We start from the raw sequence: 15,339 nt of genomic DNA, 5'->3' as shown, positions 1-15,339 counted from the left end.
CGTGATGGCTGCCTTATAGCAAAGTCCGGGATGGAAAAAGGAAGTTTTCCAGCATTTCAGAGTGGAAATTATGAAAATCAGAAAGCCTCCTCCCAGTCTCTGGTGTGGTTTGCCAGCGGGTTGGGTGGAGAGATGCTGGAGAGGGAGGAAGGGATGTGGATGTGCACTTCCAGCTAACAGGAGCCCTGTAGTTTGATCCTGCTTCAAACGCACCCAGATTTGCACTGTGTCACCAGTTCACCTTGGCTTTTACCTTGAAAGCATCCTGGCTGCCAAGTGGGAGCAACAGCACTGGCTAGGTCTTACAGAGCTCTGGAGAGGATCAATGTCTGTGAAGCCTTTGTAATATGTAAAGCCTGATGTATTATAAGGAATCATTTTAAATTGTGACCTAGGATTGCCAAGCTTCCCTTTTGCAATAGCCCATCCATCATATTGCCTTGACAGGTTTTCTTGGATGGTATTTTCAAAAATTGGGAACTCCAGGCTCTGCCCTCAGGCAACAGTAACAGCTTTGAGCTCAGCTCTGAGGAAAGGAGGGACTGTGAAATGCTTGCAACTCACTTTTCTTGGGTTTATGTGAAAATCTGGACCTTTAATGAGGACAAACTACCTGTGGGGTTTTAACCTTGCTCCCCATGCTCCCTGCTGTCTGCTGATGCATTAGGTTTGATTAAGGGAAGTTTGAAAAGCAGAAAGTCACTTGTTGCCATCTCATTCAGGTTCCTAAGATGTTCCATAGCATCGTGGATAATTTTACAACCCATGCAGAACAAGCCTGGTAGTTAGAGAGATACTGTGGTTACTGAATGTACATCAAAAGGATTAATACGAGCAAGATGTCGGAGAGTTTCTTTGGGGTGCTATAGAGTAGGAAAAGGACACTGGCACTCACCTCTCTGAAAAGTGATAATTTCTCATGAATCACACTGGCCAGATGAGTGCACTGATCCTGCGCAATTCCCCTGAGCAGCTCACAGCATTGTTACCCAGCCAGATCTCAGCATCTACTTGAGATGCAGCAAATATAGGCATAATGCAGAGAAACTGGTAAGAGGTACATACTGCATTGGATATCAGATGGTATCTATACTGCAGTGAAAGATGGGTCTCCAAGGACAGACAACTTCCCTTACAAGTCCCACAGCTATTGGAGGTGATAGTGGAGGACTTCCCAGGACAAATCCTGGGCTGATAAACCAGAGATTCATAGGGCCATGTGCAGAGCTAAGGGAGCACACAGTCTTGTGGGTCAGACCTCTGTTGTGGGGATGTTCACATCTGAGCTGGGCTAGTCCAGATGCCTCATCTGGATCTGGTGTCCAGCAGCAAGCATACAGAGCAGATACGGCAGAGGTGTTTATCTCCTCTAACTGGAAGTGCCTTTGTTCCCTCTACAGTTAATGGCAGATGGATGTCAATACAGAGGACAATTCATCCCACCCTATATTATCTTTGAAGATGTTAGGATGAGTTCTCACACACATAACTTTTTCTTCTTTGACTATTGAAGAAGCTTAAAATGGCAGTAAAAATTACTGCAGTTGCATGACAAACTTGTAAATGTAGGCTGGCTGAAAGTACTGGAAGACAGCTGACACGGGAAATGTACACTAGCAGGAACATAATCTACCTTTAATCTCTCTTAGATGTGTTTTGCTAAAACACATCTCATGCCATCACTCTTTGCTGGGAACTGGCAGGGTGGAAACTCCCTTTGGCAGAAACTTTTGAGTTAAGGCTGGTTTGGTTCACTCTTGCAGTGATTTCTATTCTGAACTAAAATGGTAAAGCAGTGAAATGGTTCTTGTTCTGCACATAGATCTCTAAAGAGAAGATATTCAGTGCATCAACATTAATTGCAGGTAATTGGTCCTTAGCTACTGTTTCACATGGAATTTACCTAATAGATGATGATGCAAAACCTGGAGAGAAAATAGGTGTCCACAGTCCCACCCCATCAAGACTTGGTGGCTTTTCTAGAGGTAGTGCTGGAAACTAACATGAATTTCAACCTCAGTTAAGAAACTTGCTCACTTATTCCAAAACATGCACAACCCTAATTGCACCTTCTAAATATATTCCAGAAGTACAGCTGGATTGTAGAGTGTGTGCGGTGACTAAATGGCATCATTTGCAGCCCATTATCTTTTCAAAAGCTTTTCATATGGTATCTTTGGGAAGTGGAGAGTAATTGCGAGCCTTGCCTGTGCAATTTGGAGAGTTTGATACTTTGGTCCCAACAAGAAAAATAAAAGCAGAAGAATTACTCCTATCCATCTGCTGGTAAGATGAAAAGTCACCGTTTCTTTGAAACCATTAGAAATGATTGAGACAATGAGGATAATATATACTTCACCAGGAAATAAGCTAAGCTCAGGCAGAAAGTTTGGAAGCGTGTTTGAAAACTAAACCCAGCTTTCTGAACTGGTGTTAAACCAGACTTGTGTTGGTGGCCTGGGGTGGACCAAAGACTTCTCAAGAGTGAAAATGGAAAAGCCTCTGTGAAGGCTAAGTTTGCTGCTCATCCACTGTTTTCATAGAATCACAGAATAGCCTGGGTTGGAAGGGACCTTAAGATCATCCAGTGGGCAGCGACACTTCACACTAGATCATATCTCCCAAGACTCTGTCTAACCTGGCCTTGAATACTGCCAGGGATGGAGCATTTACCACTTCTTTGGGTGGGTTTTTTATGGTGCTGTTTTTATTTTTCCCCCATATATTTATAGTGTCCCGATCTAAATGGATGAAAAGATTAATCAAGAAATTAAGAAATAAAAAAAGGCATGTTTTATACTTTGCTCTTGATGTCTGACAATGCTGTTAGTTCAGGAAACTGTTGAAGCAACATGTGAGAAGTCCCTTGTATGGATCATGAATTGACAAAGTCTAGAGGCTTTCTATGGCTGGACTTTAAAACCTAGCTGAAGGCATGTGCAAGCCCTTTCAGGGATAAGTCCTGGCTAGGAGCTGAGTTAGAACTAGGTGTTCAGGGTGAGAAGCTTGGAAGACATTTCAAATACCCAAGCTACCAATTTTCGTTATCTATCACTTGCTGAGCTTGCATGAAGCACGGTCTCTGCCCTTCCAGGTAGCTCCTTGTAGGGGTGGTAAGTTCTTGCCTTTCAGACTATAGAGCACTACCTGCAGACAAACTACTCTGGTACTACACCATTATATCTCTTGAGCTTTGGGGTGCTGGTGGGGGTATGATCCGGGCATGGTACTAGCTACCTGAGAAAGCCTTTTGAGCAGGCTTACTAGCTGGAAGACCAAAAGGGTCCATGAACTACAGGAGCCTTTCTACCCTCTCCAGAGCTTTACAACTGGATTCACATGACCCTTCTTTCTCTTTACCCTTGGCTCATTTCTGGTTCCCAGCCTCTGTCCTCTGGCTTGCCCTTGCTCTGTCCCCTGACCTATCATTGCTGTTCCAGGGTCTGGCCAATGCGAAGGCAACAAATGCCAAACTGCAGTGAAGAAAGCTTTTCATTTTCTGATCAAAATAAGAATCTGAAGCACTGGAAATTTCACAGCAGAGCCTCTGCTCGTGAGGTCTCCAGGCCTTGAGAGCTTCCAATAATTCAGTTAAGCTTCAACCATTTGAAAGCCAATTTGAGCAGTATCCTGGCTCTGAACTCTGTGGAGTTCACCAGTCACTATCTGTTAGTTTCTGCCGTGCTCTCATCTCCTGCACTGTTAACCTGAAAGCATTTTGGGGGGATAAAGTCTGGCACAGCTCCTGATCCATTTCACAAGTAAGTCTGTTCTCATTTGTTACACCTTTTAGAAGTGTCACAAAATATTACAACTCCCAGACACCCAAGAGGGTGCACCAAGCATTTATCCGTCTAGGTAGAGTTCAAATTAAACCAATTCCACCAAAATACTTGTGAACAGGTCAGAAGAGATAAAGCTCAGATGAAGTAGATAAAATTGATGTTTCAGTAGTCACAAGTGATTATATCAGGGCATTACACAGGTGACAGTCTTTCTACTTAAGCTTATCCTCTCATTCTTTTCTTTTAATGATAACAATTATTTGTCTACAAGGCTGGTGAATAATTCATTGCAAATGAAGTGTTTTGCAAAATGCTGCTTTTTTTGTTCACTTCTTTAAGTTTGTGTATTTGTTTCATGACCTTGCAACTTGAGTAAGTTCCAGGAAAAAAGCTAAGACAACAGGAGTTCCTTGCTTCAGGGTTTCTGCTCTGTCTTGGACAAATTTTACACTTAAATATAGAATCACGGAATGGTTTGGGTTGGGAAGGACCTTAAGATCATTCATTTCCACCCCCCCTGCTGTGGGCATGGACACCTCACACTAAACCATGCCACCCAAGGCTTTCCCAACCTGGTCTTGAACACCGCCAGGGATGGAGCATTCACAACCTCCCTGGGCAACCCATGCCAGTGCCTCACCACAATCACAGTAAAGAACTTCTTTCTTATGTACAACCTAAACTTCCCCTGTTTAAATCCATTACCCCTTGTCCTGTCACTACAGTCCCTAATGAAGAGTCCCTCTCCAGCATCCTTGTAGAGCCCCTCTGAGATACTGGGAGGCTGCTCTGAGGTCTCCATGCAGCCTTCTCTTCTCCAGGCTGAACAGCCCCAACTTTCTCAGCCTGTCTACTGTTCTTTTGTTATCCACACTATCTGAGTAAGTGTCACTTCAGCAGCGTATCAGATTGGCAGTGATGCTGCCAAGGTAAAAGGCCTGTCCCAGAAAATATCACTGCAGGTGCTAAGCGAAGGTCTGCAGGACCTGAGTGCCGGTGTAGAGTTTGCAAGTAAATAGCGTGAACTGGAAAGATCAACTTTCCCTGAAGCACTCGCTTTGTTGTGGTGTCAGAGTGAGTGCCTGAGCACAGAGGCTCGCACGAGAAGCTTTAACAAATGAGGACCGCTCCACCGTGAACGCCTCAAGGCCTGCCTCGTTCCGCTCTGTTAGACCCTGCACTGCAGTCCTCAGTGTGAGAGGTTCCCAACCACTTTCCTCTTCAATCCATGCTAGAAAAAATGATTAATAACAAGCCAAATGCTGAATTATGCTTTGTCTGGTAGAAAATCAATAACTCAGACTAGTAAAAACCCTGATAGATTTGTGCAACAGCAAGACATACCCGAACTCTTTTGCGGGATTTGCTTGAAGGCAACCTTCTCCTTGCCAAAAGCAAAGGTCGCTATAAGCTGCAGAATAGCGTGGGAAAACCTGCCTCAGACTTGGCCTGCAGAGCAGAAAGACTGACTTTTTTTCTCTGCCCTGGGCTTTCTCTACTCAAGAGAAATTTATTTATAGGAAGAATGACGTTTCCTGCCGCATTCTTAACATGCTTGCAGCTTGGGATAAGAGCATGGGAGCTTTGTCTTCTGCCATCTGTTTTCTATGGCAATAAATATCCATTTACAGATTTATCTCTGCCTGGTGTGTTTTAAAGTCATGATATGAATGAGTGTTCATGGATATCCATTCCGAGAGGAAGTGTCATAGGTAAATACCAGTCCCAGCTCCACGCCGGTGCAGATTTATACTTGCGTAATGGACAGTGGAGTTCTGGCTTGGAGCTCTGGATGAATTTTTAATCTTAGTTTATCTTCTTGAAGGCATAAGAAATAAAAAAGCAATCTGGGCTAAAATCCTGCTGAGCTGCAAGCATCCACTGGCACAACTGGGCACAGGGCCTTTAATTTACTGTAGCTGAGAGCTGGGACCTAAAGCTGGGTTGCAAACTGTAAGACCTAATTTAAAATGGCTTTTCCAGCCATATCTCTCCCAGCTTGATTCGTTCCTTACAGCATTTCATTTAGTCTGGAGGTAGCCTTCCTTTCTATACAGCATCTGTAGTACCATCATTTGAGCCTTGAAGGCAGAAGAGAGGGCAGACTTGTTCTTTTTTAATACAAGAAAGCCCCATGTTTTCCCTCAGCTTTTTTACTCCAAAAAGCAATGCCTTGTGTTTGTGGTGAGAAACATTCCCATGGCTGGAAAATAGCCAGTGAGGTCTTGAGAGAAGGAGTAAATGTGTGTTCTTCTTTACCAGTGCCTTGCAACAGCAGAAAGAGGTCTCTGAATGGAGCTAGGCATTTGTTAGACATTAGCAAGACTATTCATCTTCCTCTCACACATCAGCAGCACATGGATATAATAAAGATAGCTCTCAGGCATAAACCATCTCACATTAATAATGCAAAGAGAGAAAGGACCACGTATTTAACATGCCTGTTTACTGGTGGGAAAAGGAGACCCAGAGAAGGAAGATCTGATGGGGAGGGCTTTGTGTTGAGAAATACTGTGCTAGGGATGGGGTTCATGTCTCTTGGTTTACTGGGAGGGGGGGCCTCTTCTGACCAAGGGGTCCCTCTATATACTGGCTGAAAGAAAGCTGGCTGGGGTTGAAGAGATCGCTTCTGCTACCCCTGCAGAGTATGCTTACTACCTCTGCAGTGATCCCCAAAGCAGCCAGAGGTGCTGGCCAGGGTGGAGATGTCTCATAGACTCCAATATCAGCTTAGATGAGCCGAACACATCTGTCACTCCTGACACTGTTTGCTTGTGTGTCCCATGGCACAAAGCTTGATTCTGACTCAGTGGATATGTCTGGTGTTCTCTGTGCCATAGCAACTAATATTTAGCACTGCCATCTTTTATTTGGACTTTTAAAAGCCTTTGCAAAACCATCTTTTCTGCTAGATATATGCCATGCATTGCACAGATCTCTCATGTCTCAGATTTTACACATAAAACTTGTACACTCAGGACCATATTTTGGGGTCTTTCATTCCTGAAGTGGGATTTTGTTGACTCTGAGCTTAGAAACGCAAGTTCTGTGTGTCTTCAGGACCCCAAGTGCAAGGGACCTGCTCTGCCACCTCTAGCTGGTGGGGACTCTAGGAGAGAGACTATGATAGAATCATAGAATAGTTAGGGTTGGAAAGGACCTTAAGATCATCCAGTTCCAACCCCCCTGCCATGGGCAGGGACACCTCACACTAGACCATGTCACCCAAGGCTCTGTCCAACCTGGCCTTGAACACTGCCAGGGATGGAGCATTCAGAACTTTCTTGGGCAACTGATTCCAGTGCCTCACCACCTTATAGTAAAGAACTTCCTCCTTATATCCAATCTAAGCTTCCCCTGTTTAAGTTTTAACCCATTACCCCTTGTCCTATCACTACAGTCCCTAATGAACCGTCCCTCCCCAGCATCCTTGTAGGTCCCCTTCAGATACTGGAAGGCTGCTATGAGGTCCCCACGCAGCCTTCTCTTCTCCAGGCTGAACAGCCCCAACTTTCTCAGCCTATCTTCATACAGGAATGATGCATGCTTCAACCAGGTTCCCTACAACCTCATGGGCCAGGTGCCTGATAGGGCAGCTCTATGATGGGGCAGAGAGAATAATAGCAAAGATAAGAGATTTAGGACAAAAAAAGCCACTTGCAAAAACCATCCTACCAAATCCTCTGGCAACCGTCATAGCAAGGGTCTAGCATTTGCCTGACAAGAAGCATAAGCCAACCCAGACTTAGGTCAAGAAGTGGGAAGGAGAGAAATAAACTGTGGATATGAGTGAAAATAAAACAACAGAACCCCCCCCCGACAGCAGCTGGTGACTTGGGTTGTAAGTGGGGCTGTTAAGTGTGTACACATGGCTAAGTCCCCTGCAGCGCTGGTCATCCTTATTGTATCTGTTGTTGCCTCCTGTATAAACACTGACCTTCTCCAACACCTTCTGGAAGTATCTCCATGCTCTCCCTTTCTCCCCGCAGCGGGGTTACCTCCTGGAAACCCCCTGTGAGAGTATTGCTGTTTTTTACCCCTCTCCATCACGTGGACTAATACACACAGGAAAGCAAAGACTTGGGCAGCTGTTGCTCAGGTAGAGATAGCAAGTTTGCAAAGGGGATGTGTGTGTGCACGGAGAAGAATGCTCTCCCACTTTCCACACTGTTATATGACTTGTCTCTAGCTGATCAGGCGCAGGTACAGTCTGCGGGAAAGCATGAGCCCTTCCGGATGGGCAAGGGCTTGCTGTGGCCAGCAGCAGCAGACGATGGTGGCCCCACAGCAGCCACAGAGAGCTTGCTCTGACCAGAACATCATCTGCCACCTTGCAGGAAGCTGCCTTTGAAGGAGACACCAGACTTTGCCTCCCCACACTTGCAGTAGCAGCTGCTGTCACAGACCCCTGTGACGGGGCTTAGCAACCGCAGCGCCTCTGTGGAAGGGGGAGCCCTGTCCTGTGTTATAGCGGTGCTGGGCACTGTATATGGGACACAATAAAACCTGCCCCTGGCCGCTCTCAGAAGCAGCATCTTGAAACTCAAAGCTTAAATTTACCAGGAGGGCCATTTCTGACTGCGCTCCAAAGCAACAAACAGCCATCAAACAATGGCAGACCGAAGCTGTGCGAATAATTGATTATCTTTGGTTTGCTTGATGGACTGGAAAGGCAAAGAAAATATGTTCCAGGTTGACACGAAGTTATTCTGCTTTCCCATATGCCAAATGGAGTTGGAAGAAAAGCAAGCAAACAACAATGAAAAAGGGCTTTGTGTTTAGCTGAAGCAGTTTCCGACCTGCATTTAATTTTTGAGGATTTTTTCATATCCATTAATAAAATGAAGGCATTTACTCAAATTAAATTACACTGATTGAAAGAAAAAATGAAGTAAAAAAAAAACCAAAAAGTTTGAAATGTCCAAAGAGAGATTTTGTTTTTTTGAGTGACAGATGCAACAGAGTCACAGTAAATTCACAGGTTGTTTCAGCAGCCACAAACCTGCTTTTCAGCAAAAGAGATGCCTCGAGCAAAGGTTTTGCTCCATCCTGCATGGAGAAACTCTGAACTGCTCTGGGCTTGTAGAACTTCTACACGTGACACCAGACATGCAGCACCCCTTGCCCACCCTACCTATACTCTCTGTGGCTGTGAGCATGCAGAGCATGTCCATTCCATGCTGAGCACAGGGATATCAGCAGTCACAAGCAGAAGGGGTGTGCAAGCTGCAGAGCGCTTTACTGTGTGCATCACCCTCTGAGCTGGGACCTGTGTCCCAGACATCACCTCTTTGTCTGCCTGTCAATACTGCGAAGAGACAGGATCCCCTCTGGTCACCTGGGTGCTGCTGCTAAAGCAATGTGCTTCCAGGGAATTAATGACACAACTGCAGCATCCCTGAATCCCCCTGCTATGCCTGCCATGACAAGGAAGCAACAGCGTCACCTCAGTTAACCAGGGACTGACAGTCCCACAGTGTCACGTTGGCTGGCACTGTGCAGACCAATGCTTCACGCACTGTAGAGCCCATATTGCACTGTGCAACCACAGCTAGGTGTATGTCTCAGCTGCGACAGACACTAGTGGGCATTTGCCTCTGTATTCACTCAGAGAGCCCTTCCCCATCACCCTGAGCTTTCCATAGCCATTAACTATTTGACATTGCTATTATTTACTCCCCACTCTACAGGTTGGTGCTGCCATCACCCTTTCTCAATGAGTGCTGGGTATTAGGAATTACCTTTTTCAGAAATTATTACCTCCAAGCCCTATCACGGAGCCTTTAACTAGGTTTAGTTGCTGCATGCTATCTTACTGTTCCTGCTGGTACCAATTTCTACTCTAAGTTGTCTCACAGGGTCTGACTTCTATTAAATCATATTCATCATCATACAGATCCTACCAGCAGTAATTTCTCCATACCATGCCATACACCAATAGTAATTTTTCCACACTATGCCATGCACCAATAGTAATTTCTCCACACCATGATATAACCCCTATTAGCTCTGACTGCTAATGGGGCAGACAACTGCTATCAAATGGTCCCCTCCTCATCCTCTGGGCATGCATTCAGGACAAAGAAATCATGGCTTACCCTTTCCACACTGCGTCTCCTCAGTGATCCGTATGGTATTTTGAATAAGAGTCTTCGGGTCCTACCCGGAGTCACAGCTGCCTGTATTACCATAGTGCAGAGCTAACTCGGGTGTGTGTGTGAGTGTGTATGTGAGAGAGAGTTCACAGCACACACAGACTTCCTTTGAAATAACTTACAGTCTCATCTAGATTTCCCAACTATCAAATAGCTGAGTGAGGTCTCACATCAGACCGTATGAGTCAAGATGTGGCTTGTTTGAGAGAAGGAGGGGGGAAAAGGGGAAAAGGGAAAAAAAGACAGGAAAGCCCAAGCCTTGTAACCTTAACAACATGCTTCGAGCAGCGTATCTTTAGCTTCCTTCTGTTTCTCGGTGTAGTTTGCTCAGCAGGATTGCTGTGCCACAGAGGTGGAAGAATAGAGCTTCTGGGGAGAATGTTCCAAAAATGTCAAGCTTGCTTCTTGTTGCTACAGATGGTAACCAGGTCAGTTGTCTAATCAAAGCTCTATCAGAGTTATTATACATTTTGCCATGTGACTGCAGACCCCTCTGGTTTGCTGTACAGTAGATCACATGTTCACCTTAAAAAGAATATCTGGTGTATCACCATCTGGTGCAGAGATTATGTTAAATCCTATGTTCAGATATTCCTTTCTCCTAGATGTTGGGAAACACGTACCCCAGAGCACAGGGCTCAGACAGATCCTCTGGCTGCTCAGTGGAACACGAGCACTCACTGATTCAGGCTATGTGGTCTGTATGGCACAGAGCAATGCATGCATAAGTACAAAGAGCAGACATCACCACTCACATATGTATCAGTGAAAGCCTGCTGGGTGATGCCTGCAGCTTCTACGTGCACTTATAAATATTATTATATCAGAGTCTATAATTGTGAAGTGCTGCCTTCACAAAGCCAGCCTCAACATCTATTTCTTTTTTCTCTTAAGAAACCACTTTAGAGACTCATAGACAATGACATTTTCTTTGTCTGGAACACAACTTTGAATCTATATTTGTACTATAAATTGTACACTAGTGTTTTGCAAATGAGAAAAAGACTCTCTTTCCCCTTCCCACAGACTTCCTGCAACACCAGGAGTCCAGGTGTAATATGTCCATATGTCCTGTACATGCCCAGGTATAATTCTCTGCTTTTGTAAATACTTGTTTTGGGTGTTCTGTTAATTTCCATGCTCAGTTACAGGTACTGGTCCAGATGCAGTTTGGAATGAATGTATCCAAAGTGAGAGCTTCTCAATGCACCAGCTCCATAGTGGTACCCTGAATTTGCTTAGCCAAATGGAAAAGACGTTGGCCCACACTCTTTTCCTCAGAGCAGTCTAACTGGGAGAGCAAAATCTGCTGCCCACACTCTTTTCCTTAGAGCAGTCTAACTGGGAGAGCAAAATCTGCTGAGCTGTGGGGCCAATCCCTTCCTCCATGTATTGTTCTCATTTTAATGAAGAACCAAAAATGCTTTGTTTTGATCCTAGTCCAAAAGCCAGGATGAAGGTGTTAAGGACATGACATTAAAGCAGCCGTTTCAAATAAAGAAGAGAAACTCTGTATCTGCTCAGCATATGCACATGCATTAAAACCAGCCAAAGAAAAAAACCCCAGCAGCTTGATGTGGAAAACTCTAAATATTAAAACAATCGGCCTTTGTTCATAATTAGTTCCATATGCCTCTTGCCAAAGAGAGTGAGAGAGGCAGGAAAAGATGGAAATATCTTAAGCATGACTGACCTATATAGGCTCTTTATGTGGAATAGGTGCAGAGTTAGTGTCTGTGCTTCTTGCAGGGTTTTTTTATGATTGCTGACGCCACCCTGCCATCTCACAGCTTGCCTACCTGTTTCTCAAGCTGGCATTTCTGTGGGGAACCCTCACCTATATCAGCAGAGCCAGCAGGGATCTACTGATGGAGAAGGAGGGTGAAGGTGGGTGAAGCCTGCCTTGCTGGGAGCTTTGCTTGAATAAGAACTGAGTCATGTCTGAGTCAGGACCTCAGAGGTGAGGGCTGCACATGAGAGCAGAGTAGCAAAGATCTCCCTGCTCACCCGATTGGAAGCCCTGGGGGGGGGGGGAAGATGCCAGGGCCCTTTCCCATATTCCTGCAAGCAAGGTCTCCTGCAGGTCCAGTTCATAGAATACAAGTCCAGCCTTGTAGATAGGACTTCATCCACTAGAGGGGACAAAGAGCCGTAACACACATCTCCACCTGTGTCTATAAGCTGTCAAGCTATGGGACCAGAGATGAACAGTCTAGTGGTACCAGCAGAAAACACTACAGGAGGTATGAACCTGGGGACAGAAAGCCAAATTGTAATCATCAGAACTGTGAAAACCATCCTGAAGAATAAGATGTTGTCTTCTAATTTTTATAGCTGCTCAAAACACACTGGTAGGCAAGTGTAAGGGGCAATCTATTAGGGTTTACTTGACAAATTGCCTATAGGATAGACAATGCAAATCATGCTCTCATGTGGGTCTTTCTAATTGCTCCCAGAGATGAAGTTTAGGTGTTTGTGGCAGATGTAGGCATGGCCAAGGGTACTTGAGCCCATCAAATTCTGAACTTCCCTATGGAGAGCCCCCTGTATTGTGTAGCTGACTGCAGATGCAGATTAAGATGACCAGACTCGTCACTGAGGCTTCATTCAACTCATTGTCTGCAGAGGCAAACTCCAACCAAAGAGCACAGTAGGAAATAAAAGTCAAACTATTCTAAGGGAACATCTTGGCCTCACCACCACAGACCCTCAAAAGAGACACTCCATATTTACTAACCGCTGAAAGACAAAACTCTTTAAAGCAAGGGATGCTTTTCAGTACTAATAGCAGGCTGCCAGGATCAGTGGTTTGTGGTAACAATGCATCAGAGGAAAGTACATTCCAATAGATTGCTATTTAGACTAGAATTTCTCTTCTGGTCTTTAATGAAAAAGAGAAAGAAATCATTTACTGCTGGAAAGTGTGTCTTATATTTGCAATGGAGGAGCCAAGTTTCAAGTCAGTGTGTGCCCAGTGGAGATCAGTGAGTGGAAACCAGTGACACCAGTGGCGCAGACTGCAATGTGGTATGTGGCATCCTTCTGATCTATCAATAAGACACGGTTTTGTGAAATTAAAAAGTCAACCAGGAAAATCCACTTAAGTTCTGTACTCCGTGAGTATGGAAACACAAGAGGAGAACAAGGATAACTTGCAGCTCCTGACAGTATTTTCTATCCTGGATGATATCTATGGTTTCTATCAGTAGCAAAGCCAAATTCTTCCCTGGAGCCCTGGTGGGTAAACCACTTGCAGTTGAGCTCTTTAGCAGCTCCTATTAATCTTGGTGGAATTTCTTACTTCCCACTGTAAGAAATCCTCCCTAGCTGATTTGTTAGGGCATGGCAAAGCAATAGGAAGACAAGGAGAAGAGGCCAATGCTTTGGGATTGCAGTCCCTACAGTGACTTAACTTATGTTTTATTGCACCCAGAATAAGACTGTAAAGGAAACTGCCTCATTGGGAGTAAAAGATAAGCACAGGTTGTCATTGCAGATCTAGCTTGCCTTAAAGTAAAAACAAAACCAAACAATTTTCCAGTCTTACATGATGTTTTACAGAGAAATGTTATGATCGCTCTAGCCTGGGGAGGGATGAGGAAAACACACGGAGCGGAGTTCCATTCCCATACAAGCCTTTTCCATCAGAGCTGGCAATAACCCAGCAGCTTGCTAGGGTGAGAGAGATCATTCATGGTCCCCAGCCACAGAAAGCCCAGAGGCTTACCTATGTGTGACAAGGCTATGTCACATCTGGGGGCCATGGAGACTGTCACCTCCCTGTCTCCTCTGGGCAAGCAGTGCGTGTGAGTGCCTTTGCTGGGTGCAGCAATCCAGGCTGAATATGAAGGTCAGCCCAGCACTTGAGCAGGGGTTCTTGCTTTGTTTTACTCTGATGCTCTGGGTTATGCAGGCATCAGTGTGGTGTTTGAAGGCATGTGCAGCATGTCCATCACTTGTACTGACAAAGTCGATTGGGAATTTATGCTCCTGTGGTGACTTTGCAGTGTTTGTCTAACCACCTGCAGTTCATAGACATATTAGTAGGTCTGAGTAGCATAAGCCTAAACAGAAAACCAGGATCAAGCGCTTCTGGACTCAGAGAAGTTCATATCTGATGCAAACTGCTGTAAATTAACTCAGAATGTAATGTTACACGTTCCCAAATTTCCCCATTCACTGTTATTCCACCTGCAGTCCTACATTCAGGTCTGGGGCTGACAACACAGGAGGGATGTGAACCTGCTTGAGAGAGTCCAGAGAAGGCCATGGAGATGCTGCGAGGGCTGGAGCAGCTCTGCTCTGGAGCCAGGCTGAGAGAGCTGGGCTGGGTCAGCCTGGACAAGAGAAGGCTCCTGAAGGGGAGACCTTAGAGCAGCTCCAGTGCCTAAAGGGGCTCCAGGAAACCTGGAGAGGGGTTTTGAGCAAGGGCCTGTAAGGACAGACCAAGGGGAATGGCTTTAACCTGCCAGAGGGGAGACTGAGATGAGCTCTTAGGCAGAAGCTCTTCCCTGTGAGGGTGCTGAGGCGCTGGCACAGGGTGCCCAGAGAAGCTGTGGCTGCCCCATCCCTGGCAGTGTTCAAGGCCAGGTTGGACACAGGGGCTTGGAGCAACCTGCTCTGGTGGAAAGTGTCCCTGCCTGTAGCAGGGGGCTAGAACAAGATGACCTCTAAGATCCTTTCCAACCCAAACCATTCTGTGACTCTATGAAATATTCACAGAGCTGCTCATCTGTTGCTTTTGCACTCAGTCTTGGGTTACCTGCTGAGCCTGCACCCAGACAATTGCAAAGATCCATCAGCTGGTATGTCCACCAAGCCAGCAAGTTCTTGGCACAACCTCTAGTGAAAGTCTTGGTACAGATGTAGATGAAAGTCATGACACAGGTCTAGACACCCCGGAAAATGTCTTCAGGAAAGAAGACAGAGCAACTTCCTTTACCCCTACTGCCACCAAGCAGACTCTGCAGATGCAGCCTCCAGTTCTCCTCCTCACCCTCCATCCCGTGTATTGTCCTTCTGCGGAAAGCATCCAAGACTCCTTGCCTCCAGGCAGACAGGCTCCTGGAAAACCCTGCCCAGAAGAACAGCAGCAGATAGCAACTGGGACCTTTGCTAGATGGAAGGACATTTCCCTTGTGTTTTAGTGTGCCGGTAGGTCGCCTCTTTTCCCACATAACTCAGGGAGACAGTAATTAGTGAGGGGGGGAACTCGCCTGACCCCATTGCCCTGGAGACGCCCCTGTAAACATCACGAAGGGATTGCAGAGGCCACCTCTGACTTCCAGGGCTTTTATAAACAAAAGAGGAGATATTTGGCAACAGCACCACATTCCCACGTGGTGGATGTGTAGCGGAGGCTGGATGTGATGCATACAATAGCAGTCACGCAGTCAGCT

At 45.6% G+C, this 15,339-nt stretch overlaps 1 protein-coding gene across 3 annotated transcripts in view; it reads right to left on the bottom strand.

Moving 5' to 3' along the window:
* FRMD4A (FERM domain containing 4A) overlaps positions 1-15,339 on the bottom strand; it is a 287,437-nt gene that overhangs the window by 198,136 nt on the left and 73,962 nt on the right. Inside the window, exon 1 of one of the 3 annotated variants that reach the window (XM_065667653.1) lies at positions 9,884-9,976. The exons of the other annotated variants lie outside the window; for them this stretch is intronic. Within the exon in view, the coding sequence (XP_065523725.1) occupies positions 9,884-9,976 (93 nt within the window). Of the gene's footprint in view, positions 1-9,883; positions 9,977-15,339 lie in introns of those variants that run through there. 3 annotated transcript variants of the gene reach the window in all.

This window comes from Lathamus discolor, chromosome 1, assembly GCF_037157495.1.
Source record: "Lathamus discolor isolate bLatDis1 chromosome 1, bLatDis1.hap1, whole genome shotgun sequence".
NCBI lineage: Eukaryota > Metazoa > Chordata > Aves > Psittaciformes > Psittacidae > Lathamus > Lathamus discolor.
Note: the sequence above shows the minus strand (reverse complement) of the source record. Positions and strands in the feature narration are given on the sequence as shown.